This window comes from Salmo salar, chromosome 13 (genome assembly GCF_965601325.2).
Source record: "Salmo salar chromosome 13, fSalSal1, whole genome shotgun sequence".
Classification (NCBI taxonomy): domain Eukaryota; kingdom Metazoa; phylum Chordata; class Actinopteri; order Salmoniformes; family Salmonidae; genus Salmo; species Salmo salar.
Window position 1 is genome coordinate 86,888,535 of NC_138303.1, and position 26,876 is coordinate 86,915,410.

The window sequence follows — 26,876 nt, forward strand, 5'->3', positions numbered from 1 at the left end:
TTCTGGATCTTGATGGGAAGTGGAAAACGCTTTCGTACAAGTCAATCCAGAGAACCCCAAACATCTTCAATGGGTGACACATCTGGTGAGTATGCAGGCCATGGAAGAATTGGGACATTTTCAGATTCCAGGAATTATGTACAGATCCTTGCGACATGGGGCTGTGCATTATCATGCTGAAACGTGATGGTGGTGGATGAATGGCACGACAATGGGCCTCAGGATCTCGTCATGATATCTCTGTGCATTTAAATTTCCATCGACAAAATGCAATTGTGTTCGTTGTCCGTAGCTTATGCCTGCCCATAATATCATTACCCCATTGCCACCATGGGGCACTCTGTTCACAATGTTGACACCAGCAAACCGCTTGCCATACACGTTGTCTGCCATCTGCCCAGTATAGTTGAAACCGGGATTCATCCTGAAGAACACACTTCTCCAGCGTGCCAGTGTCCATGGAAGGTGAGCATTTGCCCACTGAAGTCGGTTATGATGACGAACTCCAGTCAGGTCAAGACCCTGGTGAGAACGACGAGCATGCAGATGAGCTTCACTGATACGGTTTCTGACAGTTTGTGCAGAAATTATTCACTTGTGCAAACCAACAATTGCATTAGCTGTCAGGTTGGCTGCTATCAGACAATCCCGCAGGTGAAGAAGCCAGATGAAGAGGTCCTGTGCTGGCGTGGTTACAAGAGGTTTGCGGTTGTGAGGCCAGTTGGACATATTGCCAGATTCTCTAAAACAACATTTGACGCAGCTTATGGTAGAGTAATGAACATTAAATTCTCTAGCAACAGCTCTGGTAGACAAGCTTCAGGGGAGTCATCTGTAGGTAACCCAGGACCGGGCTGTACAGCTATAGGACAGACACTTCAAAACCTTGTTCCTTTTTTTATTTTACCTTTATTTAACTTGGCAAGTCAGTTAAGAACAAATTCTTGTTTTCAATGACAGCCTAGGAACAGTGGGTTAACTGCCTTGTTCAGGGGCAGAACGACAGATTTATTTTTTGACTTTCTGTTTTGCCATTTATGAATGTGTTATTCAATGCGTTTCTATGAGCTATAGCAGTAAAGGCCAAATTCAAGATTTCATAAAATATATATATTTTTATATATATATATTTTTTAGACCTACATGGGTCCTAAAATTCAAAATCAAATGACTAAACTATACACTTTATGACCATATAAAAAACAATTCCATGTGTTAGCTTAGCCTTAGTATTTACTGCGATTGAAGGGCTTAGACCATTAAAAAACAACTTAAGACATACCTATTCAAGCTAGCTTTTAATGTTTGATTGCTTAATTTGCTTAAAGTCTATATTTTGCATTAGTAGGTAATGTTTTGATGTTTCTACTTATTGATGTATTGATGCTGTTTTGTTTTCTACCTTATGCGCATTGAGCATGGGAAATGGGCTCTACAAATTAAATATTGTCATTATTATTAACTTATTTTCAATGGTCCCATAAATCTAAAACCACAAACAATTTGGCTCTAAACGAATTACAGAACTACAAGTCGTACATCCATAGAGCAGGGTGACAGGCACAGGCCTCTAGGCCCAATTTGTGCAATGTAAAAGTAGCCCAATCATACATTTCAAGTCGAGACAGATTGAGAATAAAGTTAATTTATTGAGATCACTCTTTACATATTGATATGCATTTCTTTTAAAGCAGATAGATAAATGACTGACACAACCCATAACAAAAGTTCATAATGCAATACCAGATTAGCAAATGTAAAAAAAAACAAAAAAACATTGGATGTAAAAGTGAATGCAACATTTTTCGTATGTTTAAAAAAAAAAGTGTAACGTTGATCAATTTACTGTTAATTCAATGGTCTGCAGCACTTGAAGCCTCTGTCTCTCTGTGTTGTTAACTCTCCTCTGTCTCCTACCATTGTTCATACAGAAATCTCTGAAGTTTTCTCCCACAAAGAAGAAAAGGAAGGGGTCCAGACAGCTGTTACCTGCTGCAAGACAGAGCGTTACCACGGCGGCCTTCCGAATCCCCTGGAGATAGCTACAAGAATCCTCACAACCATTTAGCTGAGCATTCCGCTCTGCTGCCAGGAAGAAGGTTCGTACTACATGATAGGGCAAGAAGCAGATCATGAAGATGCCGAGACCGAGGATAACGAGGGCACAAGACTTCCTCCTGGAGGGCCTCTTCATCCCTTCCACCCCAGCCCTACACTGCCTCAGGCTGAGCAGCACACACACGTAGCAGACAGAGATGACAGTGAAGGGCAGGGTGAAGCCAACCACCAGGGAGGCACGGTTCAGGACGATGATGGTGCCAAGGCTGCTGCCCAATTCCAGACAGCGGATCCGCTCTTCTCCCTCCTGGATAGTCCCAGAACTCAGTAGGGGTGCGGAGGCCAGGGACACAAAGATCCAGATGAGTAGACACCCTCCCCAACCACAGGATCCCCCCTCCAGATTCATGAACGTATAGGGGCGTGATACGGCCAGGTAACGGAGGACACTCAGGGCCAGCAGGAAGTAGACAGAGCCATACATGTTGATATAGAATACGTAGGAGACCAGGCGGCAGGTGATGTCCCCAAACGGCCAATGGGAGTCCAGCAGGTAGTATGCTGCCCTGAGTGGCAGTGAGCACACCAGCATGAGGTCAGACAACAGCAGGTTCAACATGTACAGGTTGACTGTGGTGATGCTCCTCTTCCTCCTGTACATGCTCAGAAAGACCCAGAGGGAGGCACTGTTGGCTATCAGGCCCAGGAAGAAGAAGAGCAGGTATGCAGCAGGAAACACGCTGCGCTTGAAGCTGTCAATGGAACAATTGCACGTCACCTCTGATTCCAGACTCATATTGCCTGTGCCTCCAGTGAGACCTGTGAATAAAGGGAGGGAGACACAGGTATGGAAAATGTACTACAAGTGCTGGAAGGTAAAAAGACAGCAAACAAAAGACTGAAAAGGTGAATACTAACAGTACATTATGTTGAGGCATTTAATTGCAGACCTCTCCTCTTCCGATGCTACCTATTTAACGTACATTTTTACAGCCACATGAGGGGCATAAAGAGAGAATCTGATTATATGCTTTACTATCAGATGTTGTGGTTAGTTTATAAAACTGGCCAACAATGACTGATAGATTTTTAAACCTGTGTTTTTCTAACAAAATAGCCAGAGCTACTTTACAGGAAGTATTTTTCACATACAGTGCATTTATTAAGTATTCAGACCCCTTCCCTTTTTCCACATTTTGTTACGTTACAGCCTTATTCTAAAATGGATTAAATAAATAAAAAATCCTCAATCTACATACAATACCCCATAATGACAAACCGAAACTTTTGCAAATGTATTACTAATAAAAACAGAAATACCTTATTTACATAAGTATTCAGACCCTTTGCTATGAGACTCGAAATTGAGCTCAGGTTCATCCTGTTTCCATTGATCATCCTTGAGTTGTTTCTTCAACTTGATTGGAGTCCACCTGTGGTAAATTCAATTCATTGGACATGATTTGGAAACTCACATACCTGCCTATATAAGGTCCCACAGTTGACAGTGCATGTCAGAATAAAAACAAAGCCATGAGGTCGAAAGAATTGTCCGTAGAGTTCCGAGACAAGATTGTGTCAAGGCACAGATCTAGGGAAGGGTACCAAAAAAGGTCCCCAAGAACACAGTGGCCTCCATCATTCTTAAGTGGAAGAAGATTGGATCCACCAACACTCTTCCTCGAGCTGGTTGCCGGGAGATGACCAAGAACCAGATGGTCACTCTGACAGAGCTCCAGAGTTCCTCTGTGGAGATAGGAGAACCTTCCAGAAGGACATCCATCTCTGCAGCACTCCACCAATCAAGCCTTTATGGTAGAGTGGCCAGAAGGAAGCCACTCCTCGGTAAAAGGCACATGACACCCCGCTTGGAGTTTGCCAAAAGGCACCGAAAGACTCTCAGACCATGAGAAACAAGATTCTTTAGTCTTATGAAACCAAGATTGAACTCTTTGGCCTGAATGCCAAGCATCACGTTTGGAGGAAACCTGGCACCATTCCTATGGTGAAGCATGGTGGTGGCAGCATCATGATGTGGGGATGTTTTTCAGCGGCAGGGATTGGGAGACTGGTCAGGATAGAGGGAAAGATGAACAAAGCAAAGCAAAGCAAAGCAAAGCAAAGAGAGATCCTTGATGAAAACTTGCTCTAGAGAGCTCAGGACCTCAGACTGGGGCAAAGGTTCAACTTCCAACAGAAAAACAACCCTAAGCACACAGCCAAGACAACGCAGGACTGGCTTCGGGACAAGTCTCTGAATGTCCTTGAGTGGCCCAACCAGAGCCCGAACTTGAACCCAATAGAACATCTCTGGAGAGACCTGAAAATAGCTGTGCAGCGACACTCCCCAGCCAACCTGACAGAGCTTGAGAGGATCTGCAGATAAAAATGGGAGAAACTCCCCGAATACAGGTGTGCCAAGCTTGTAGTGACATACCCAAGAAGACTCGAGGCCAAAGGTGCTTCGACAAAGTACTGAGTAAAGGGTCTGAATACTTATGTAAATGTGATATGTTTATTTTGTTTTTTAAATTTGCAAAAATGTCAACAAATCTTTTTGCTTTGTCATTATGGGGTATTGTGTTGATTGATGGGGGGGGGGGGCAATTGAATCCATTTTAGAATACGTCTGTAACGTAACAAAATGTGGAAAAAGTCAAGGGGTCAGAATACTTTCCAAATTGATGTCCAATGTCTAATTATAATTTTTTTGTAAATTAATGATATTAGACCAGGGGTCTCCAACCCTGTTCCTGGAGAGCTATCTGTAGGTTTTCACTCCAACCACAGTTGTAACTAACTTGGTTCAGATGATCAACAAGATAATTATTAGAAACAGGTGTGGTAGATTAGGGTTGGAAGGTTAAACCTACAGGACTCCAGGAACAGGGTCGGAGAGCCCTCTATTAGACCTAGCTGATCTGCTGTTGATTTATTCCAGGGAATCTGGTTTCTCATATGGATTTAGTATTCACTCGTTTCAACAGGTCTAATATTAAATACAACAAAAATAAACATGAAAGTTGACAGTACCTCTCTCTGTGGTCCAATACTGTTGCATACTTGTCATCAGTCCAGTGCACCCTGTTGAATCAGTCTTCTGATGGCTGTGGTAATAAGTGTCTGAACTATATCTGGAGAAAGCCAAACAGAAATGAGTGCAATCTCTTTCTCTATAATGCCTTCAGGGTTTACTCGGGGTGTGACTTCCTCTGATGTATTGCAATACCACTCTGCTGCTCTCCAAGTCCAATTCTACCTCATTTGCCATTGTAAACTGTTCAGTGAGGCTATTCAACTGCTATGCAAAGCAACTGTGTGTTCAATTCTTTTATGACAAGGCTGTAGCTTTGGGTAAGTTAAGATAACATTTGAAATATGATTGAGACCGTTTATATTGGAATATATAGTTGTTATCGTTTTTGACAAACCATTGTGCATGCAATTAGTTCCACTTAAGTAGTTTCACAATGTCCTATAAAAAGCAATGTTATAGTGAGTTTTGCTGTTTTTACTGTAACATGCAATGTTCGTGTTTTTATTCCATGACAGGCTCTGACCTGTTTTCTTCTGTTTGATTCAACCTTTCTGGAGCATCAGAGATAAAGATCAGTTTAGCATCCGCTCTACACCAAAGTAAAAACCAAACTACTGAGCACAAACACTTTTCTGATGAACAATCTCTCCAATCCTAGTAACCCAGTTTTCTTGACCTGAATGTGTAATTTTCGCTGAGGGAGGATGTATTGAACAGGATGTATTATTGAAGTGATTCAGTACCTCTAACAGTCACATATCATCCAAATGTTACTAATTAAATATTTTAGAATTAAGTACCAAGAAGTACCAATCATTATTACCATCTTATTTGAGGTCAACTACCTAGTAATTTGACTGTACCCATAAAATAAAGTGTAACAAAAATTCACCATAAAACCTATAACGTGTTAGACAAAGGTTTTATTATAGCTTTAGAGAAAGACAGAGAAATATAGAATTAATCACATAGGAAAATCTTTTCCAAATAATTGTAAGGCAGACAAATACAAAAACATGTGTTTAACAATAGCTTTGCTACAGAAAATGCATTCATTTTCAATGTAAAATAAAGTAAATCCTTAACGGAAATGTTGTCTGTCACCCCTTTGGGGTGAATAAGCACTAAGAACCCTCTGTAGTTACTGTGGTTAGACTAGAGCGTCCTCTAGTGGAACAGGGGACTGAGGCTGGAGACATCCCTTCTGCCTCACTGTGTAGGTTTATTGGCGGAATCTGTCAGAGCTGGTGTGTGATTGGTGACCATGGCAGTATGGGTAATTTCGGTGTTTCTACTGGCCAAAATGGTCTGGATGCACATTGTAAGCTGTCGAGGGGAATCATGGAAAGATGTAAGGTTAAGCAGTTACAAGTTAAAGACATATCAAAACCAGAAAGAAAAAACTAAATGTTGAGAATTGCGGCTTACTGATTGTTGTTTTGCGAGAAGGTCGTGATGTAAGGCCTGTCGTCGTTCCCGCTCCCTGTCATTGCTGGTTTTCCAGGTCTGGGCCAGGGCTCTCACCTGCTTCTCATCTAGACTTGGGTTATCTTGCGACTGTAAAGTCACATGTCATTGTAATGCGCATTAGATTTTTTTCCACACAATACTTCAAGGAGGCATCAGTGTAATATTAAATACGAATATTAATGTAATGTAATATGAGGGACTAACCAAGCGCAACACATAGTCATCCAGGGAGAGGTTCAGTAAGGAATGCAGGGACTTGATGGCCTCGTTGACCTTCTCACAGCTAGAATAAATCATGTTCTGTTATTCAGGAGAGAGATGCATTCAAATGTTAATGTGAGAGGCATCTATCCACTGACAGATAATCCCAAACAGAAACTTTAGAGATAAGCAACTGATTATCACACAAGTGTGGTGGTGAGACAGGCCTGATACCTTCAGCTGCCCATTAGTTTTCTTGTACAGGGATGACAGACTGACAGCCATAGTGGAGGTGGAGGGGCTGGGAACGTTGGTGTTGCTGTGTTCTGCTTTGTTCAAGAAGAAAGCACCCTTCATAGTGGAGAGATAAACATACAGCTGTTTTTACACATCATACATATCATTCACACTTTACTTATTTTTGATGAACAAGAGTTCAAGTAAGGAAGTCGCAATGTCTCAAAACTATAATTACTCTGTTTACAGGCAAGAGCAGAAGTGAGAGAGAGGGGGGGGGGGGGTCCGAGCTCCCTTCAATACAGGACCTCCATCAGGCGGTGACACAAATTGCTATAACGTCCAGCAAACGGTACCAAAGCCATAAGACTGCTAATTAGTTAATTACAGTGCATTCGGAAAGTATTCAGACCCCTTCACTTTTTCCACATTTTGTTCCATTACAGCCTTACTCTAAAATTGATCAAATAGTTTATCACCTCATCAATCTACACAAAATACCCCATAATGACAAAGCAAAAACAGGTTTTTAGAAATTCTTGCCCCAAAAAATAATTAAATATCACATAAGTATTCAGACCCTTTACTCAGTACTTTGTTGAAGCACCTTTGGCAGCGATTACAGCCTCAAGTCTTATTGGGTATTGCGCTACAAGCTTGGCACACCTGTATTCGTGGAGTTTCTCCCATTCTTCTCTGCAGATCCTCTTAAGCTCTGACATGTTGGATGGGGAGCGTTTTCAGGTCTCTCCAGAGATGTTCGTTCGGGTTCAAGTCTGGGCTCTGGCTAGGCCACTATAAAACATTCAGACTTGTCCCGATGCCACTCCTGCGTTCTTGGCTGTGTGCTTAGGGTTGTTGTCCTGTTGGAAGGTGAACCTTCGCCCCAGTCTGAGGTCCTGAGTGCCTCGGGAGCAGGTTTTCATCAAGGATCTCTCTGTACTTTACTCCGTTCATCTCTCCCTTGATCCTGCCTAGTCTCCCAGTCCCTGCTGTTGAAAAACATCCCACAGCATGACTCTGCCACCACCATGCCAGGTTCCAGGTTTCCTCTAGACGTAACACTTAGCATTCAGGCCAAAAAGTTCAATCTTGTTTTCACCAGACCAGAGAATCTTGTTTCTCATGGTCAGAGTCCTTTAGGTGCCTTTTGGCAAACTCCAAGCTGTCATGTGCCTTTTACTGAGGAGTGGCTTCCGTCTGGCCACTCTACCATAAAGGGCTGGTTGGTAGAGTGCTGCAGAGATGGTTGTCCTTCTGGAAGCTTCTCCTATCTCCACAGAGAAACTCTGGAGGTCTGGCAGAGTGACCATTGGGTTCTTGGTAACCTCCCTGACCAAGGCTCTTCTCCCCTGATTGCACAGTTTGGCCGGGTTGCCAGCTCTAGGAAGAGTCTTAGTGGTTCCAAACTTCTTCTATTTAAAAATGATGGAGGCCAATGTGTTCTTGCATTGACCCCATCTTGCACTGACTATGCATACTCACAAAACGAATATATATATATATAGAGAGATATCTATCTCTATCTATATACATACATACGCATTCACATATACTACGTACTGTTCTTTATTTTACTCTTATTATTATCTATCCTGATGGAGAGTACCCTGCCTTTATGTACATATCTACCTTAAATACCTTGTACAGCTGCACAGTGATAAAGTACTAGCACTCTCTGAATATAGATTCATTCTTATGCATTTTATTCCTCGTGTTTTTTTAAGTCTTCATCATTCGGAAGAACTCGTAAGCAAGCACTTCACGCTAGTCTACACCCGTTGTATTCGTCGCATGTGACAAATAAAATATGACTTTTGATTTGACTACTAGACTGCTCACCACTGTCAATGAAAACGTATTTAGCTGTGTTGTAAAACTAATGTATAGTAGTTCCTCTTTACCTCTGCCTCGTACTCAGCCCAGGCAGTTTTGCGGTCAGCCTCACTGAGCTCCTCCTCCTCTTTGTGGTCCAGCAGGGACTCGTGTTCATGGTAGCAGACAATCTGCCCCTTACAGCTCTGCAGCAGCTCTGCCAGCACCATGTCCTGGGAAACACAGACAAACAATGTCACTCCACTCCCTACTCTAATAATTGAGATTATAATGGTCTTGTGTGTTTAATTTGTAGCTCTGGTCACCTTGGGCAGCAGGGGTGTGGTCCTCTTGCTTTTCTTCTCAGAGTTGGGGTCATCCAGCAGGTCTGGCTCAAACATGTAGAGCTCCGTCAGTTCAAACAGTGTGAAGTGTCTCTGTATCTGCTGCTGGTCCACCACCCGGAATGACAGTGATTGCTTGGCCACCTGCCGGTCGTAGATCTTTTCCTCCATGGTGCCCTGGAAAGAATCAGCAATTCAATGTCAGTGATTACAGAATTATATGTAGGGCCCTATAAAATCCGCGTTGTGAAGAACGCTGACGGAATCACGGAATCTAGACATTAAAACGGAATTCAACAATATTCAAAAATTTAAATGTTAAACTTAGTAGGAAATCAACTAAATATATTATTAGAAAATTCATTAACTTGCCAAAGTTCACAAGACATGAACAAAATGCATCAGTGATTCATATTTTCCTGCAACTTTATGAAAATTGCACAGGAATGTCCCTGTCCGAGTGTGTGTGCACATATGTTTAAACTGTTAGCGATGATGCTAATGATAACCTTCTTCTGGTAGAGATGGAAAGGCTTGCCAAAAAATACATCTCAATTAAATGTTAACTACAAAGTAACCTATGCCTACCTGGCAGAATAATATCATGATTATTTGCATCAATCCAGTGGCCATATGTTTTACACACTGCAATGCATGAGCTCTACAGAAACAGAAGCGTAGCAACGGTCTCTTGCTGGTACACACATGCATTAAAGGGTTACTACACCTAAATAACCAAACTTCTAGTTTTCCCAGACCATTTCCCAAAATTGGTCTCCTGAGCATTGTTGTGTACTTAGAACATCCAAATTTTGTATTTTCTTTTCCTATAAAAAAAAGTTGTGAATTTAAGATGGAAAACCTGAAAAAAAACGGAGGAAATGTTCAGATGTACCGATTCAGTGCAGGTGTTACACGTGGTCTGCCACTGCGAGGATGATCATCTGTCCATCCTGTCTCCCTGTAGCGCTGTCTTAGGCGTCTCACAGTACGGACATTGCAATTAACTGTGACCTTAATTGCCTACCATCTGTAAGCTGTTAGAGGCTTAACGACCGTTCCACAGGTGCATGTTCGTTCATTGAACAAGTTTGGGAAAAGGTGTTTAAACCCTTTACATTGAAGATCTGTGAAGTTATTTGGATTTTTACAAATTATCTTTGAAAGACAGGGACATGAAAAAGGGACATTTCTTTTTTTGCTGAGTTCATATTGTGGCAAAGAAGGGGGTCGAGTGATAAATGGCAGATATGTGAGGGCAGAACTAATAAACGGGCTCTGCCCGATCACTAAAATGGCCACCCCGATCAGAACTACAGATCACAAAATGGCCGACTGCCAAAACTACAATTCCCAGAAGCAAGGGGAACCCTCAGAAGGTGGAGCCGACCCACAGATAAAAGGTCAAGAAAAACCAGGAAGAGAGAGAGAGAGAGGGCGGGAAGGATCTATGAACCCTAGAGAAAGAGACAATCTACATTGGCTGGATTTACCGTGTACGAGCTGGACTGTTTTGGACTTACCTGTTGGCGTTTAGACCTGGACCTACCGAGAACCAGATTTGTGTACCGAACCCTGCTATTCTTGACCTTACCTGCGGCCTGGGTGGACCAGGACAGCGAAACAAACACACAGGTACTGTCATGTTCGAAAGAACTTTCATTCTGGGCTGACTTTGGTGACAGTTTCCCACTTAATTTGTGACAAACGCTCCTAACTTTGAAGAGGTTTGCCACAATATGTAATCATACAATGTGTCCGACAATCATATTACAGGAGATAGGGTCATACGAGATGTGATTACCTGAGCCAAGAAACGGTAGACAAACACAGCCTTCAGCTGGCCAAAACGGTACACCCTGAAGATGCTCTGGATGTCATAGGAGGGATTCCATGAAGCATCAAAAATGATGACCCTGTTAGCTGCTACCAGGTTGATCCCAAGGGACCCAGCTCTTGTTGAGATGAGAAACAGACGACCCCTGAATGAAAAGGGGGATGAAATTAAATCAAAGTAGTGAGTGTGATCTTAAAAACAGACCATCTCATCAATTCACATTAGGTCTACAATTACTGATGCCTTGCCATATAATAATACATCACTAAGTAAAGTGTTATGCTTCATATTGTGGTTTGGTACAGCGAATTGTGAGATGTAGAAAAGTACAGCAGTAAGACAGAAATGTACCGCTCGTTGGTGGCATCATTGAACTCTTGCACCCATTTCATCCTGGATGTGGCGCTGGTGGACCCGTCAATACGGTAATAGTCAGTGTTTCTGATCCAGCTGCCATCACCTACAGTTTAGAAAAGGAAATAAAGAAAATATTACACAATAATAGACTATGAAGATGCATTTTTTTTTGTAAAACTATAACATTTGAAAAGCCAACGGGACTGGTACCTTTGTATAGGGATGATTGCCTGTTGTTTTTGGCTTTGTTGGTGAGGTCCAAGAAATCTTCAATCATGTCTAATGTGATCAAGGATTGACTGAACACCAACCTGTAAATATACAACAGCAACTGATGAAGAATTGGTTATTTCAACAAATCTGCTCTGTGAAACTGGCTAACTTGATCCTTCTTTTTTGAAATGCACCCCTGGTGCCTGAATCCATTTCCCAAGCACACTTATGGTGAATCCCAAACCAGCCCCTCACCCCTACCAACTCGCTTGGAGGGCCCTCTGTTGTCATGTTGCTGACGAAACTTAGATGGTGACTTCTAGAGTGGCGGGGGGATCAAATAAACCCTTCAACTTCAGGACACACTCGTGACTTGAATGATGCAATTCATGTTCTACATTTAAATAATAAAATTAGCATGAAATTCAAATGAGAAAATTCCCTGTCGTTTTACAAGATATAAACATCAGTAACAGTTAAACGTTTAATTTGGGATGTATTTCATATGTTACATGTGTCAAGCTTTGAAATTAGACAAAAACAAATACAGGTGGCTTATAATTAGGCACGGCTCTCCATTCTTTTGTGTGAAATTGTGCAAACTCAAAATAATGTGGTGTGTTTTTGGGATACCTATTCGCTCTGAAGCATAGCTTGCTCGGTCAAAGTGTTTATCGGAGGGTCTAAATAGCCCCTACACCCTCCATCATTTTCAATTCCTCAGCTTTGGGACACTAGTGAATATGGCGGAGGCGTGCGTGAACGCATAAATGGAGGGGCGAGGGGAAGGGGGATGATTTGGGATTCAGCCTTACACTTTGTCTTCCAGTTCCTCTGCCATTCTGAGAATCTCAAACAGCAGCACCATCTTCCCTGAGTGTCCCAGGATGGTGGCGTCAGAGTCACTCAGCATTGACTTGTACCAGTCTGCAGCCGGACTGTCAGGCCTGAAACTGGTGGACGCTCTCAACGCTGAACACAGAGCATACAATATCACCACTGACCTCAAATGAATGAGACTAACAAATAAGTCATTAATATAAGGTAAATCCTTCAAAATGTTCAATAGTAACACTAGAAGGTATTGTAATAGACTCGGTGAAGTAATTTCCTGAATGGAAGAGACAACTCTACCTTTTACCACTGGAACCAGTGGACCTGCTTGCTGGTCTCCTTCCACATTGACACCCTTTGATGTGCTGTTCCACACCAGGATCACCACATCCTTGCTGTCTTCATCAGCATTCACCACTTTCCCCTTGTTCTCCTTCTCTTTCCTGAGTGGGACATAAAGGTAAAGTTATGAAAGGCAACAATCTATTATTTGCATTTTATCTGTCATTTGGTGGTAATAAACTACTTCAGGCATCACACAGCGGTAGCAGTTAAAAGATTTGGGTAGCCTACTGAATACTCATGCTGACACACCTCTCAGGTTTCTCCTGGTGCTTCCCATCAAAATGGCCCTGAAAACAAAGAGCATTATGTTGATGACGGTTTGACTGACATGCCTCAGGATCCGTCTGCAGATGAGAAAATAGTCGTTTTTGTTTACCTTATTTTCTTTGCTGATATAACTGAGCTGCAGACACCAGGGATGGTTCCAGATTCGGCTGAGTATCTGGAAGTCCTTGAAAAGGCTGGTTCCGGCTTTGCCCCTGGCTCCCTCAACCACAGACCTAGCTCCTAAACACACATGCAGCTTTTTTCTCCAAAAGGTTTATTAAATAATGCACATTTCATTGATATGTACAGAGCTTTCTGAGCTAACGATGGAGGTTCTTACCAGTGAAGTTGTCCAGGTAGTAGCGATACAGTCTGTACTGGAGAGGGGTCACCCTCACTGCCATAACATATTCATGTTTAGGGGGCAGGAACTTGGTCAAGGCTGAGTAGTCTCTTCTCTGACAGAGGAAAACACACTAAGTGTAGCCACTGGAAACTGACAAAGAACTTCACAACCAATACTTGTAAAAAAGTAAGCAGTGGTTCTGATAAACTACAAATAAAGGTGCCATACACTCCTAGTAATTGAGCTGTCTCACCTGTACACATCCCGCCAACATTGCATGAAGGACATGGGCGCGATTCTTCATGATGCGGACGTCTCTTGGGGTGGAGTCTGCACACTGGCCGTTTTGAATGGGGTTGATAAAGCGATTCCGGAACTCCTTGATTGAGCCCAGAAGGTTTTCCTTGATGAAGTTGACCATGCAGTGGTCTGAGAAAACAAAAATATATAAGACACGGCTACACCTGAAACATGAATAAACTAACCCAAACGTTGACATACTGCCCAGAGAAGTAGCTTAAATGGAAAGGCTGTTATAGGCTGTGTTCAAACTGAAGCAGGCCTCCTTACACTCATTGAGGTTGTTCTGCAGTGGTGTGCCTGTCAGTACCACCCTCCTTTTGGTCTTAATGGCACTCATAGCTTTAGAGATGTTGGATGCCTCGTTCTTCAGGATGTGACCCTCATCGCAGATCACAAAGTCTGGACCTGGAGTACAACAAATGTAGTGTATTAAGAGTTTCAACACCAATCAATTATACTACTTCAAAATTGTACATACCTCTCAACACTTCACATGCACATAATTGGTGGAGGATGTACCTGGATTGACCAGAGTACTGTCAAAGGTCTTTTTGAATTTTCCGTGGATGACTTTGAGGCCTAGTGTGAGGTTACGGTACATCTCATAGCCCATGATCATAACACCACCATCCATCTGCCATCTCTGCAGGGCAATATAACGCTCCTGTGGTCGCTTCAGTGTGGCCAACTCTGTCACCTACGAGATGGAAAAGAAGAAACATGAAATACCTTGAATATACTACAATGCATATCAATAACCTCTGCATGTATTTGACAAAAAATATATATATATCTTCTTGGCTACCTTGACTTTGTCAGCTCCCATGTCAACTTGCCACTTCTCAAACTCGTTGACCCAGTTGAGGATTGTGTTGAGTGGACACACCACCAGGGCAGTCCTGAAGTTCATGCACTTTGACTGCAGCATCGTATGGAGAAATGTCACCACCTACATGAGAAAATATTGAAGCAAGAGATTCTGGTATTATATACTAAACGAAAATAAACGCAACATGCAACAATTTCAAAGATTTTACTGAGTCACAGTTCATAGAAGTAAATCAGTCAATTAAAATAAATTCATTTGGCCCTGATTTAGGGATTTCACATGACTGGGCAGGGGCGCAGCCATGAGTGGGCCTAGGAGGGCATAGGCCCACCCACTAGGGAGACAGGCCCAGCCAATCAGAATGAATTTTCCCCCACAAAAGGGCTTTATTACAGATAGAAATAGTCCTCAAAACTTGAGACATCTGTGGTATTGTGTTGTGACAAAACTGCACATTTCAGAGTTGCCTTTTATTGTCCCCAGTACAAGGTGCACTTGTGCAATCAAATTGTATTTGTCACATGCGCCGAATACAACAGGTGTAGACCTTACCGTGAAATGCTTACTTACAAGCCCTTAACCAACAATGCAGTTCAATAAATATAGTTAATAAAATATTTACTAAATAACCTAAAGTAAAAAAATCGAATCAATCAAAAAGTAACTCAAGAAATGTACATAACAATAACGAAGCTATATACAGAGGGTACCGAGTCAATGTGCGGGGTACAGTTGTTGGTGACGTGGACACCAAGGAACTTGAAACTCTCAACCCGCACCACTTCAGTCCCGTCGATGTTAATGGGGGCCTGTTCGACCCTCCTTTTCCTATAATCCACGATCAGCTCCTTTGTCTTGCTCACATTGACGGAGAGGTTGTTGTCCCGGCACCACACTGCCAGGTCTCTGACCTCCTCCCTATAGGCTGTCTCATTGTTGCCGGTGATCAGGCCTACCACTGTTGTGTCGTCAGTAAACTTAATGATGGTGTTGGCATCGTGCTTGGCCACAGTCGTGGGTAAACAGGGAGTACAGGAGGGGACTAAACACGCATCCCTAATGATCATGCTGTTTAATCAGCTTGTTGATATGCTACACCTGTCAGGTGCATTGATAATCTTGGCAAAGAAGAAATGCTCACTAACTGGGATGTAAACAAATTAATGCACAGAATTTGAGAGAAATAATCTTTTTGTGCATATGGAACATTTCTGGGATCTTTTATTTCAGCTCATGAAACATGGGAACAACACTTTACATGGTGTGTTTATATTTTTGTTCAGTGGAGTATCTCTAGTATTGTTAACAAAAGATACTGTTTTATGAATGACATATGCATATGACAACACTCCTACTGTATTCTTCCTTTTACCTGCAGTGTCTTCCCTAGGCCCATGCAGTGGGCCAGTAAGCAGCCTGATCCAGGGGTTGAATTGGCCTTCTTCACAGACTCACAACAACAGTCCCAGATAAACTGCACACCTATCAAAAGGAGGAAGAGATACAGCAAATTGAAGGGGCAATGCTGATAGCCACTGTATTTGACTTACTCTGTATTGGGTTTGTACAACTGAAATAAAAACCGAGACTTACCATCCACCTGGTGAGGCTTGAGCCTGGTCACCAGGTTCCTGTGCACCTGGATGAGTGGCTCATTTGTCCCCTCATCCTGATCCAGGACCAGCTTAGTGGTGATGGGACAGGTCACATGAGACGCCTCATCCTCAATAACAATCACCTGCGAGGAAACCACCATTAGACCAAAACTGATAATACAAAATGGTATAATATATAATTTAATCAAATAAAATGTTGTATTAGTATGACATTTCTGATAGTGCATGGATTCTACAGTGCATGGAGAGGGTCAGCTGTGTGTAGTGTACCTCTCTGAAGTCCTCCCTCTGCTCTCTTTCTGCCAGGCGTCTGCGTCTCTCCTCCTCCTCCTTCAGGGCTCTCTGGGTCTCCGAGCGAAGGTGCTCGTCTACGATGATCCTGCGGATCTTCTTGCGGCCCTTAGGTGTACCTTTGTTGTCCCCTTCCTCGCCGTCCTTCTCTTCATCGTCACTCTGTTTAGATAGATAGATCAGTAAGTCACCAGCAGTTAAAGAACCCTTTAACACACTGTAAAAAAAGAACATACATTTTAACAATGATACATTTAGCACCTGATAGTACACAAACAATAAATCAAGAATAGCAAAATGATCATCATACATCTCAGAAATCCAATAGTTACACATCAATGAAGTTAGTAAGAAAGATACAAAAGGGTGACTGACAACGCAAATGTAAAATGAGATGGTGATAAGGAAGAAAATCCTTGAGGAAGAAAATCAAGCCAAAGAACAAGCTCTGAATGACCTCCAAGGTCAACTTCAAGATGTCTACGAGGAACCTCAAGGCCTTCGATGCTCTGTCCGACCAAAGAACCCTACATACAAAATGCTTGCATTGCAAGCATGACCAATGTATGACCAATGAAAGATCCAAGCCCGCAAAGCAAGAGAGCAGCTAAAGTCAGATATAACAGAGAGCCAGCTGGCATTTCTGATCGACACATTGAAGAAAGGAACGGATGATGTCATGAGCATCTATCTTGAAATTCAAGGTCACATCACACAGTCAACTGAGTTAAGGCGTCGTGTCGACACAGGTGTGGCAGTTACAGCAGATATTATCAGAATTGCCTATGAAAAGATATCAGGCATTGATGAAGAGCTTGATGCTGAACAGGAAAAACGTTGTCTCAGTGAGTTACTTGATCGCGACTACACTCGCTCCATTTACGGATCTACAGTCTCACAAATGAGTCACAAGTCCAGTGCTCAATGCAGCCATCACTCCATGGCCTCATGTATGGCAGCCAAACGTGCAGATGCAACAGCAGAGCTGACAGCAAAGGAAGTTGAGTATGAAGTGTTGCTGGAGAAAAAGAAACAAAAGGAAATGATACAACACTCAGAAGAGCAGTAAAGTAAGGATGTGAGTTGGAACAACTACAGGCAAAGCGAGATGTAAAGGCAGCTCGGGCCAGGTTATAGGCCTAGAACCAGGAGGTAGTACGGAAAACTAGCTTCTGAACTGTCAACAACATTACTCCAACTACCATTCAACAACTCTCTAATGCCCCAGCATCATTACCTCATGTGGATGTGACTTCTCTGGCTCAAGCCTTCCAAGATAGCATAGCCCTTAATCGACTTCCAATGCCAGAGCCATTTGTATTCAATGGTGATCCAATTCAATTCCTTGAGTGGAAAGCCTCTTTTGTGTCATTTATCGATCAAAGAAGTGTCTTGTCAGTTGACAAGCTTTATTATCTTAAGAAGTACGTGGGTGGCCCAGCTCGTAAGACCCTGAATGGTACTTTCTACAGAAATGATGACGAGGCCTACAAAGACGTGTGGAACAAACTCAACCATAGATATGGCCAGCCATTTGTCATACAGAGGGCATTTAGAGAAAGGCTTGCAAACTGGCCAAAAACTCAACTTAAGGACACCGTAGGACTCAGAGATATTTCAGATTTTTTTAAATGCCTGTCAGGATGCTATACCTATGTTAAAGGTCTTCAGATATTAAATGACTGTAAAGAGAATCAGAAGCTAGTTCAAAAACTGCCTGACTGGGCAGCTTCTTATTGGAACAGACAAGTTACACAAACCTTGAACAATAGTCAAGAATTCCCCAGTTTCCAGGAATTTGCTACTTTGATGACGATGGAAGCAGAGATTGCTTGCAATAAGATAACTTCTTTCTATGCTCTCCGTTCATCCGAATGTACCACTGAGAAACGAAATGTCAGGGAGACTAAGAGGAGAATGGAAAGTGTTCTCAGCACTCAAACATTCACAGATAGTGAGAATCAAAAGTCAGCCAAAGCAAGTGCAAGGCCTCCGTGTATGTTTTGCCAGGACAATAAGCATCAGCTCCATGGCTGTTCTAAATTCATGACCGAGTCTCTGGAGGAGCGACAGAAATATGTGAAGAAAATAAGCTTTGCTATAGATGCTTGAAATCTGGTCACAGTGCAAAGGACTGTCGTCATCACCACACCTTTGACACCTGCAAAGGAAAGCATAGCTGTTAATGATGATGTCATATTCAATGAACTGATGAAAACTAACCAAGTGCTCCAGGACAAGTTGTCTACAGAAATAAAGGAACTTAAAATCAAGAAATTCAACAAAGACAAGGCCGAGGATAAAGTCTACTTCTGGAGAAACCCTGACAGAGGAGGTCCTGCTCCTCCTCTCCATGACAGACGCAGGTGGGATGACACTTACTTCCATCCACCCCCGTCTCACCAACACTCTACAACCAGCGCCTCATCGGCTTCCAGTGGTAGTTTTTTTTTCAACGAGAGACTGGGCCGACGGAAGGGCGCAGGTGGCCGTGGACACGTGCACCGACGAGATGCCGCACCCAACGGGGTAAGAAGAAACTACTCCCAGAGGCAGAGGAGACCGTTCACAGTCCCAGAACCCACGGGACTGAGTGTCTTTAATTTATCAAGCAAGATATTGAGCCCTGCCCATATCTCCTTGCTTAATAAAGGGTTATATTTTATGCCTACAACTCAGTGTAACGATTTTGATGTTAAGGTAGACATGTTTAAGTTTTTTTAAAACATCCGTTTAAGGGAATACTTCAGCTCCCCTAATCGTGATGTTTCTATTGAACAAGTAGGTTGCTCACCTGCACGTACTCCGACTCCTTTTAGAAGTAAGAGTTATTTTGTACCTCCAGCCAATCGCAATCACTCTATTGAGACATATTGCAGACTTGTTGAAAAAGATGTTGTTCATCTCCTTAAGAACAAACAGGAGTCCAAATCTTTCCATAATTTATCTAAGGATGAAAAACAAGCTTTGCTTGATTTACAATCTGATACGTCAGTCCTTATTCGTCCTGCTGATAAGGGTGGGTCGGTGGTATTCATGGATAGGACAGATTATGTAAATGAGCGTCATAGACAGCTGCTTGACAATACCTTTTACAAGAAACTCAGAAGTGACCCTACTTCCCAATTTCAGAATACTATCTTTGCTGTCCTAGATGGGTATTTAAGTTCTGGTCAGATAACCAAAAAAAAAATGACTTTTTGGCTATTCAACACCCTAAAATTCCCACTTTCTATACTTTGCCGAAATTACACAAGAATGTTACAAAACCTCCAGGGCAGACGCAGGTGGGATGACACTTACTTCCATCCACCCCTGTCTCACAGTAACGGCCCCTCTATCTACTTTTGTTGACTTTTTTATTAGACCACTCGCAGAACAGCTCCCCTCCTTTGTAAAGGACACCAGCAGTATGATCTCTGATCCTCTCCCTGAGAATACCGTGTTAGTTACTTTTGATGTTGAGTCGTTATACACAAATATTCCACACGAGGGCGGTATTGAAGCTATGGAACATTTTCTTCTGCAACGTGACCCTAATGAACTACCTTCCAGTGCCTGCATTATAACATTGTCTGAAATAGTACTCACACATAACTATTTCATGTTTCTAAACGATTTCTTTATTCAGAAGAAGGGTACTGTAATGGGATCCCCCATGGCTCCTAACTTTGCTAATTTGTATGTGGGTTACATGGAGAAACAGTCTATTTTCAATCCTCTCAAAAATGTTTTCTTGCCTTACATCATTATTTGGAAACGGTATATTGACGATATTTTTGTTCTATGGAGGGGTTATGCAAAACAGCTCCAGGCGTTCCATGCTTTTCTTAACTCCTGTTCTGAGCATTTGAGATTTACTATGCAACCTGATACACGTCAAATCAGTGTTCTTGATCTTCTGATCTTGTGTGAAGACAATGTTCTATACAATGATCTTTACAGGAAACCTACTGATCGTAACAGTTTGTTGAGGGCTGATAGCTGTCACCCACTTCCCTTGAAAAATAGTTTGCCCTACAGCCAATTCTGTAGAATCAAAAGAATTTGCAAAAAACAATCAGATTTCGACAGAAATATGGCTGAGACGCAAAGAAAGTTCAAGGAGAGGGGGTACAAAAATTATCAGATTAATATTGCCATTGATAAAATTCAAAACAAAACATGACCTTTTTCAAGGTCAATCTCGCAAAAAGACGCATTCTTGCGTTCTAACTACCCGCTATTCAAAGTGCTCTGAATAAATTAAGGGAATCGTTCAAACATTGGCACATTCTAAAATACGATGATAGGCTCGGTAATGTGTTTTCTGACCTTCCCTTGGTCGTATTCTCGCGGGGCAGAAATCTCAGAGACCAATTGGTACACTCTGATTTACCACCCCAAGATATTCCTGAACAACGTCTATTTGCACCCATACTGTATGGAAACTACAAGTGTAATGGCTGTGCTCAATGTAATGGCACTTATAAATGTAGATCCTTCAAACACCCACAAACAGGAAAATCGATCCCAATCAAAGGTGTTATTACATGCTCCACTAAGGCAGTTATTTATCTTATAACTTGTCCTTGTGGTAAAAATTATGTGGGTAAAACAAAGCGTGAATTAAAAGTACGTATCTCAGAGCATCGTAGCACCATTAGGTGCAAAAACTTGACTTACCCAGTTGCGGCCCACTTTTTGGAAGCAAACCACTCAATTTCGTCTCTGCGTTATATTGGCATCGAACATGTCACCCTCCCTAGGAGAGGGGGTGACCTTGATAATTTATTGTTAAAATGAGAGGCTGCCTGGATCTTTAACTTAAAGACCTTCGCACCCTTTGGTCTCAACATAGACTTTGATCTTAAGCCATTCTTGTGATTGTGACTTTGCCATTGTAATTGTTTGTAAGCTTGTGTAGTCTAAAATGAATCTATGATCGTATGCTATCCATTCGTTTTTTTTGTATGCTGTTCTTTGTATGCCATTTTTATATTTGAGAATTAACCAATGATATTAGGCCACACTTGGCCATGATTACAGACATCTGTGTGTCTTTTGACACTATATAAACGAGTCATCTCGCAGTGTTTGTGATCATACCCTGATGAAGACAGCTTGGCTGTCGAAACGTTGGATATTACATTTTTGCATCTGAGCTCCTAGTGTGCGGCTCTCCCTTATTTTCAAGTTTACTCCGCTAGCCAGCACCTCGCCTTAATAGGTGTGTGTTTCTTTTTCTTCTAGATTGCCAGGACAATAAGCATCAGCTCCATGGCTGTTCTAAATTCATGACCAAGTCTCTGGAGGAGCGACAGAAATATGTTTAGAAAATAAGCTTTGCTATGGGTGCTTGAAATCTGGTCACAGTGCAAAGGACTATCGTCATCACCACACATTTGACACCTGCAAAGGAAAGCATCCCACGTGTCTCCACAATGACAGTTAGGTAAAACGGGAAAAGCATACACCTCTGCCGATTTCTTACCAAAATAATATGGATGAGGCAGCAACTGCATTGTCACTCAACATAGCTGGAAAAGGACAATCTACTAACACTTCCATGATCATATCAGTGTGGGTGTCAAAGGAACATGTCAGGTGCTGAAAAACTTGTCTACGCCCTGCTTGACACCAAGAATGATACTAAATTCATTGACCCGGAAGTGAGCAATGCTTTACAAGCCAGTGAAACTGAAATTAACTACTATGATAGGACGTGACAGTTGTGAAAAGCAAAATAGTCTCAGGGCTTCGTGTGAGAGGTTACAGCTCTACCATCCAAATCGATCTTCCTCCTACCTAAACCAAGGATTGCATACCTGTAAACCGCACCCACATTCCGACCTGTGAAACGGCCAAGCACTGGAATCATCACTCCATGGTAGTAGATGAAATCCCAACACTGAAGGATTGTCAGGTTGGCCTTCTGTCATGACGTGCCCTGGGGGGAAGATCATAGCCCCCCCCTCTCTCTCCACAGTTTTATGACTTTACGACAGGTCATAAATACCTGATAGAAACTGCCATGCAGTATTGAGACAGTCTACCAGAACAAAGTACATATTTTGTTCAAAACTCCTAATCCCCAAAATGGGAGAACTAAACAATATTTCTATTTTTGAGAATGTGGGAATGGTTCATGGACACTTAAGGGACGGTTATGACGAGTATGTTTCATTTGGTGATCTCATGAAGGACAGGAAACACACATAACTGTATCTCTTAAAGTGTACATGTCCCAGCTGTCAGGTTTACATCTAAATATTGTGAAACATATATGATTAAACATGAAACTATTTGTGAAAAGATGTAATGTCATGTTAACCTTCTAAATGAGAGTATGGATTTTCATATAAAGATGAACTAGTCAGTGGCTACAATTCTATAGGCCATCGGAGACCATACAGCTGTAGTTTGGCTACACGGCCGGAAATGGTTAAACTCTGAGACTATCGATCACTACAGAATAAAAATCTTAGACGAATAATTACTAGTCTGCAGCTAGAAATTACATAAGTCTAGAACGAGAATACCGATTACCGCCGAAGCATCTATATATGAGAACATTTCCGAATGGTACTCTGAAGTATCCGTGTTCATGTGCAAAGGATTAGCATTTCAATTAATACAATTATAGACTGTGTGTAGTAAATCCCTTTTCCGCACTTTCTCAGTCCCCACCCCTTTCCTTTGTCTACCAAGCCATCATATTGGTTTAGCCAACTCTGGACTTTTCTATCAGTTAGTAACCAATATCTACTGTTTGTTTGTGATGTATTTCTGTGATTATTTAGTTAGTTAGTAAATAAATTATTAAAGACATTTTGTATATTGCTGACTCATTATTGAAACTAGGGTTTGTGCAGATAACCAAGAATTTTACAACGTTTGGAATGAGACTAATGAGGTAACAATTAAGAATTCATTAATAGAAGACTAATTGATTCAATATTAAAATATCTGAAGTTATATTCAGAAAATTATAACTTTAATCTCAACATTTTTTGTGGTACCCCGACTTCCTAGTTAATTAATGTTTACATGATTAGTTTAATCACGTAATAATTAAACCTAGAGAACTGATTTGATATAAATAATCTTCACATTTAACCTGTTAGGGCTAGGGGGCAGTATTGACACGGCTGGATAAAAAACATACCCGATTTAATCTGGTTACCACTCCTACCCAGTAACTAGAATATGCATATACTTATTACATATGGATAGAAAACACCCTAAAGTTTCTAAAACTGTTTGAATGGTGTCTGTGAGTATAACAGAACTCAAATGGCAGGTCAAAACCTGAGAGATTCCTTTACAGGAAGTGGCCTGTCTGACCATTTCTTGAACTTCTTTTCCATCTCTATCTTTTACTAAGGATCTCTGCTCTAACGTGACACTTCCTACGTCGTCCATAGGCGCTCAGAGCCCGGGAAAAACCTGAATGTCGTCATCCCAGCCCCAGGCTGAAACACATTATCGCCTTTCTCAAGTGGCCGATCAAGGGACTCTGGGCTTAGGCGCGTGACCTGACCGCCCCCGTCTTTGTGATTTGTTCCTCTGTTTGCCGAAAAGGAGATTCCCGGTCGGAATATTATCGCTTTTCTACGAGAAAAATGGCATAAAAATTGATTTTAAACAGCGGTTGACATGCTTCGAAGTACGGTAATGGAATATTTAGAAATTTTTTGGCACGAATTGCGCCATGCGCACGACCCTTCTTTACCATTTCGGATAGTGTCTGGAACGCACGAACAAAACGCCGCTATTCGGATATAACGATGGATTATTTTGGACCAAACCAACATTTGTTATTGAAGTAGCAGTCCTGGGAGTGCATTCTGACGAAGACAACAAAAGGTAATCAAACTTTTATAATAGTAAATATGATTATGGTGAGTGCTAAACTTGCCGGGTGTCTAAATAGCTAGCCCGTGATGCCTGGGCTATGTACTTAGAATATTGCAAAATGTGCTTTCACCAAAAAGCTATTTTAAAATCGGACATATCGAGTGCATAGAGGAGGTCTGTATCTATAATTCTTAAAATAATTGTTATGCTTTTTGTGAACGTTTATCGTGAGTAATTTAGTAAAATGTTAGCGAATTCCCCGGAAGTTTGCGGGGGGTATGCTAGTTCTGAACGTCACATGCTAATGTAAAAAGCTGGTTTTTGATATAAATATGAACTTGATTGAACAAAACATGCATGTATTGTATAACATAATGTCCTAGGGTTGTCATCTGATGAAGATCATCAAAGGTTAGTGTTGCATTTAGCTGTCTTCTGGGTTTTTGTGACATTATATGCTAGCTTGAAAAATGGGTGTCTGATTATTTCTGGCTTGGCACTCTGCTGACATAATCTAATGTTTTGCTTTCGTTGTAAAGCCTTTTTGAAATCGGACAGTGTGGTTAGATTAACGAGAGTCTTGTCTTTAAATAGCTGTAAAATAGTCATATGTTTGAGAAATTGAAGTAATAGGAATTTTAAGGTTTTGAAAATCGCGCCACAGGCTTCAAGTGGCTGTTACGTAGGTGGGACGAATTCGTCCCGCCTAGCCCATAGAGGTTAATGATTGTCACAGACACAACATTTCTGATAGGCTAGAACTGCTCAAGGGCAATGGCACCAAAACAAGTGATTTTAGGTGAAAATGATGAGCCCTACGCTGTTCGAACTGTCTTAGGACAGAGCATTGTGGGACGCTCATCGCCATTCATCGATACACCAAGCGTCACTAGTCTGTCACCGGGTCATCGTCAAAAAGGTCCCCTCAGTAATCCCTGCAGATGCTATTCGCATTCTGGAGTCCAATTTCAAGGACACCAGTGAAGATGGCAAGACAGTGTCTCAGGATGACATCCTCTTCCTGAACAAGCTGAATGATGGTATAAGGAAAAATAGTCATGGCCACTATGAAATGCCCTTGCCTTTTAAGGAGAGACCCAATCTACCCAACCACAAACAACTCGTCATTGTACGGCTCAGACATCTCAAAGGGAAACTGTTAAAGGATGAAAGATATAAAGGAACGTTATGTCAAATTCATGGATGAGGTCATTGAAAAGGGTGACGCGGAGAAGTTGAAGATGATGGAAATGAAGGCGAGAAATGGTATATTGCTCATCATGGCGTTTATCATCCTAAGAAGTCAGATAAGCTACGCGTAGTATTTGATTGCTCTGCCAAGTACAAGGGAACCAGTTTAAATGTCCATCTGCTTCCAGGGCCTGATTTGATGAGCTAGCTGAACAGTGTTCTCATGCGTTTTCGGCAGCACCCTATTGCATTGATGTGTGACATTGAGATGTGTCACCAATTCCATGTGCCCGACACTGACCGAAACTATCTGTGCTTCCTTTGGTGGAAAAAGGGAGACATTACTGCAGAGCCTCAAGAGTTCCGCATGAAGGTGCATCTGTTTGGCACTGTACCAATTCCTGGATGTGCAAACTATGGACTGAAGCATCTAGCTAAGGAGAACAGAGACCTATACCCTCACAATTCATCATGAGCGACTTTTACGTCGATGATAGGGTCACAAGCATAGACTGTTCGGAATATGCTATTCAGTTTGCACAGGAGGCTCGAAAACTTTGTGCCATCGGTGGTCTTCGACTGCACAAGTTTGTATCCAATGACAGAGCTGTCCTAGAACGCATACCGCCATGTGAACGTGCATCCGACATTAAGGACCTTAACCTCGCATGTGATGACTTGCCATCAGAAAGAGCACTCGGGATTCAGTGGCACATTGAGTCTGACTGCTTCAAGTTCAATGTCAATCTCAAGGACCAACCTGCAACACGTAGAGGTGTACTGTCTACGGTTGACTCCTTGTATGATCCTTTAGGGTTTGTAGCTCCATTCTTGCTCAACGGAAAAAGAGTACTGCAGAACATGTGTAGGCATGGCACAGGTTGGGATGACCCTCTGACTGATGAACTTCAACCAAAGTGGGAATGTTGGAAAAATGATCTTATTCATTTGGAGGTGAACATACCCCGTAGTTATGTACCTACTGACTTTGAAAGGGTTACCTAAACAGGGCTACATAATTTCTCTGATGCAAGCACGAGCCGATATGGTCAGTGTTCATATTTGAAACTCAAGAATGAAGAGGGCCAAATTCATTGTGCTCTAGTCATGGGAAGATCTTGTGTCACTCCCACAAAAGGTCACAACTATTCCCAGACTAGAACTCACAGCTGCATTTGTCTCAAGTAAAAGCAAGCAACGTTCTCAAGGAGGAACTTAGAAATGCTGATTTTGAAGAGTTCTTCTGGACCAACTCCAAAGTAGTTGTATGGTAAATTAACAATGAGGCGTGACAATTCCACACATTTGTACCCAACTGAGTGCAGAAGATACATCTCAGCACATCTTCTCACCAATGGAGACAGGTCCCGACTTACAAAAATCCCACAGATCATGCATCCAGAGGCCTAACTGTCGTCAATGAACTGCTATCATCTGATTGGTTCA

At 42.0% G+C, this 26,876-nt stretch overlaps 2 protein-coding genes and 1 long non-coding RNA gene across 3 annotated transcripts in view; 1 reads left to right on the plus strand and 2 right to left on the minus strand.

Annotated features, from left to right (window-relative positions):
- Positions 1–1,629: 1,629 nt before the first annotated feature.
- Positions 1,630–5,325, minus strand: LOC106567811 (cysteinyl leukotriene receptor 2). Its single transcript, XM_014137569.3, has 2 exons — positions 5,092–5,325; positions 1,630–2,877 (listed from the first exon to the last, which is right to left on the minus strand). Exons 1-2 carry the CDS (start codon positions 5,126–5,128, stop codon positions 1,838–1,840), a joined length of 1,077 nt encoding a protein of 358 aa, XP_013993044.2. The 5' UTR covers positions 5,129–5,325; the 3' UTR covers positions 1,630–1,837.
- A 673-nt stretch (positions 5,326–5,998) lies between these two features.
- The window catches only part of LOC106567810 (transcriptional regulator ATRX), a 36,892-nt gene continuing 16,014 nt past the window's right edge, over positions 5,999–26,876 (minus strand). Inside the window, exons 15-35 of the mRNA XM_014137568.3 lie at positions 16,380–16,562; positions 16,087–16,231; positions 15,866–15,975; positions 14,470–14,613; positions 14,184–14,361; positions 13,932–14,069; positions 13,615–13,790; positions 13,356–13,473; positions 13,125–13,255; positions 12,998–13,035; positions 12,704–12,846; positions 12,385–12,541; positions 11,567–11,667; positions 11,351–11,459; positions 10,967–11,144; positions 9,145–9,339; positions 8,908–9,051; positions 7,001–7,117; positions 6,770–6,865; positions 6,524–6,652; positions 5,999–6,421 (exon numbers count right to left, since the gene is read on the minus strand). Coding sequence (XP_013993043.3) covers positions 6,305–6,421; positions 6,524–6,652; positions 6,770–6,865; positions 7,001–7,117; positions 8,908–9,051; positions 9,145–9,339; positions 10,967–11,144; positions 11,351–11,459; positions 11,567–11,667; positions 12,385–12,541; positions 12,704–12,846; positions 12,998–13,035; positions 13,125–13,255; positions 13,356–13,473; positions 13,615–13,790; positions 13,932–14,069; positions 14,184–14,361; positions 14,470–14,613; positions 15,866–15,975; positions 16,087–16,231; positions 16,380–16,562 — 2,847 coding nt within the window. The 3' untranslated portion in view covers positions 5,999–6,304. The remainder of the gene's footprint in view (positions 6,422–6,523; positions 6,653–6,769; positions 6,866–7,000; positions 7,118–8,907; positions 9,052–9,144; positions 9,340–10,966; positions 11,145–11,350; positions 11,460–11,566; positions 11,668–12,384; positions 12,542–12,703; positions 12,847–12,997; positions 13,036–13,124; positions 13,256–13,355; positions 13,474–13,614; positions 13,791–13,931; positions 14,070–14,183; positions 14,362–14,469; positions 14,614–15,865; positions 15,976–16,086; positions 16,232–16,379; positions 16,563–26,876) is intronic.
- LOC106567812 (uncharacterized) lies at positions 10,496–23,210 on the plus strand. Its single transcript, XR_001320179.3, has 4 exons — positions 10,496–10,797; positions 15,872–16,275; positions 16,416–16,582; positions 21,633–23,210. It is a non-coding gene; the product is annotated as an uncharacterized LOC106567812 (long non-coding RNA).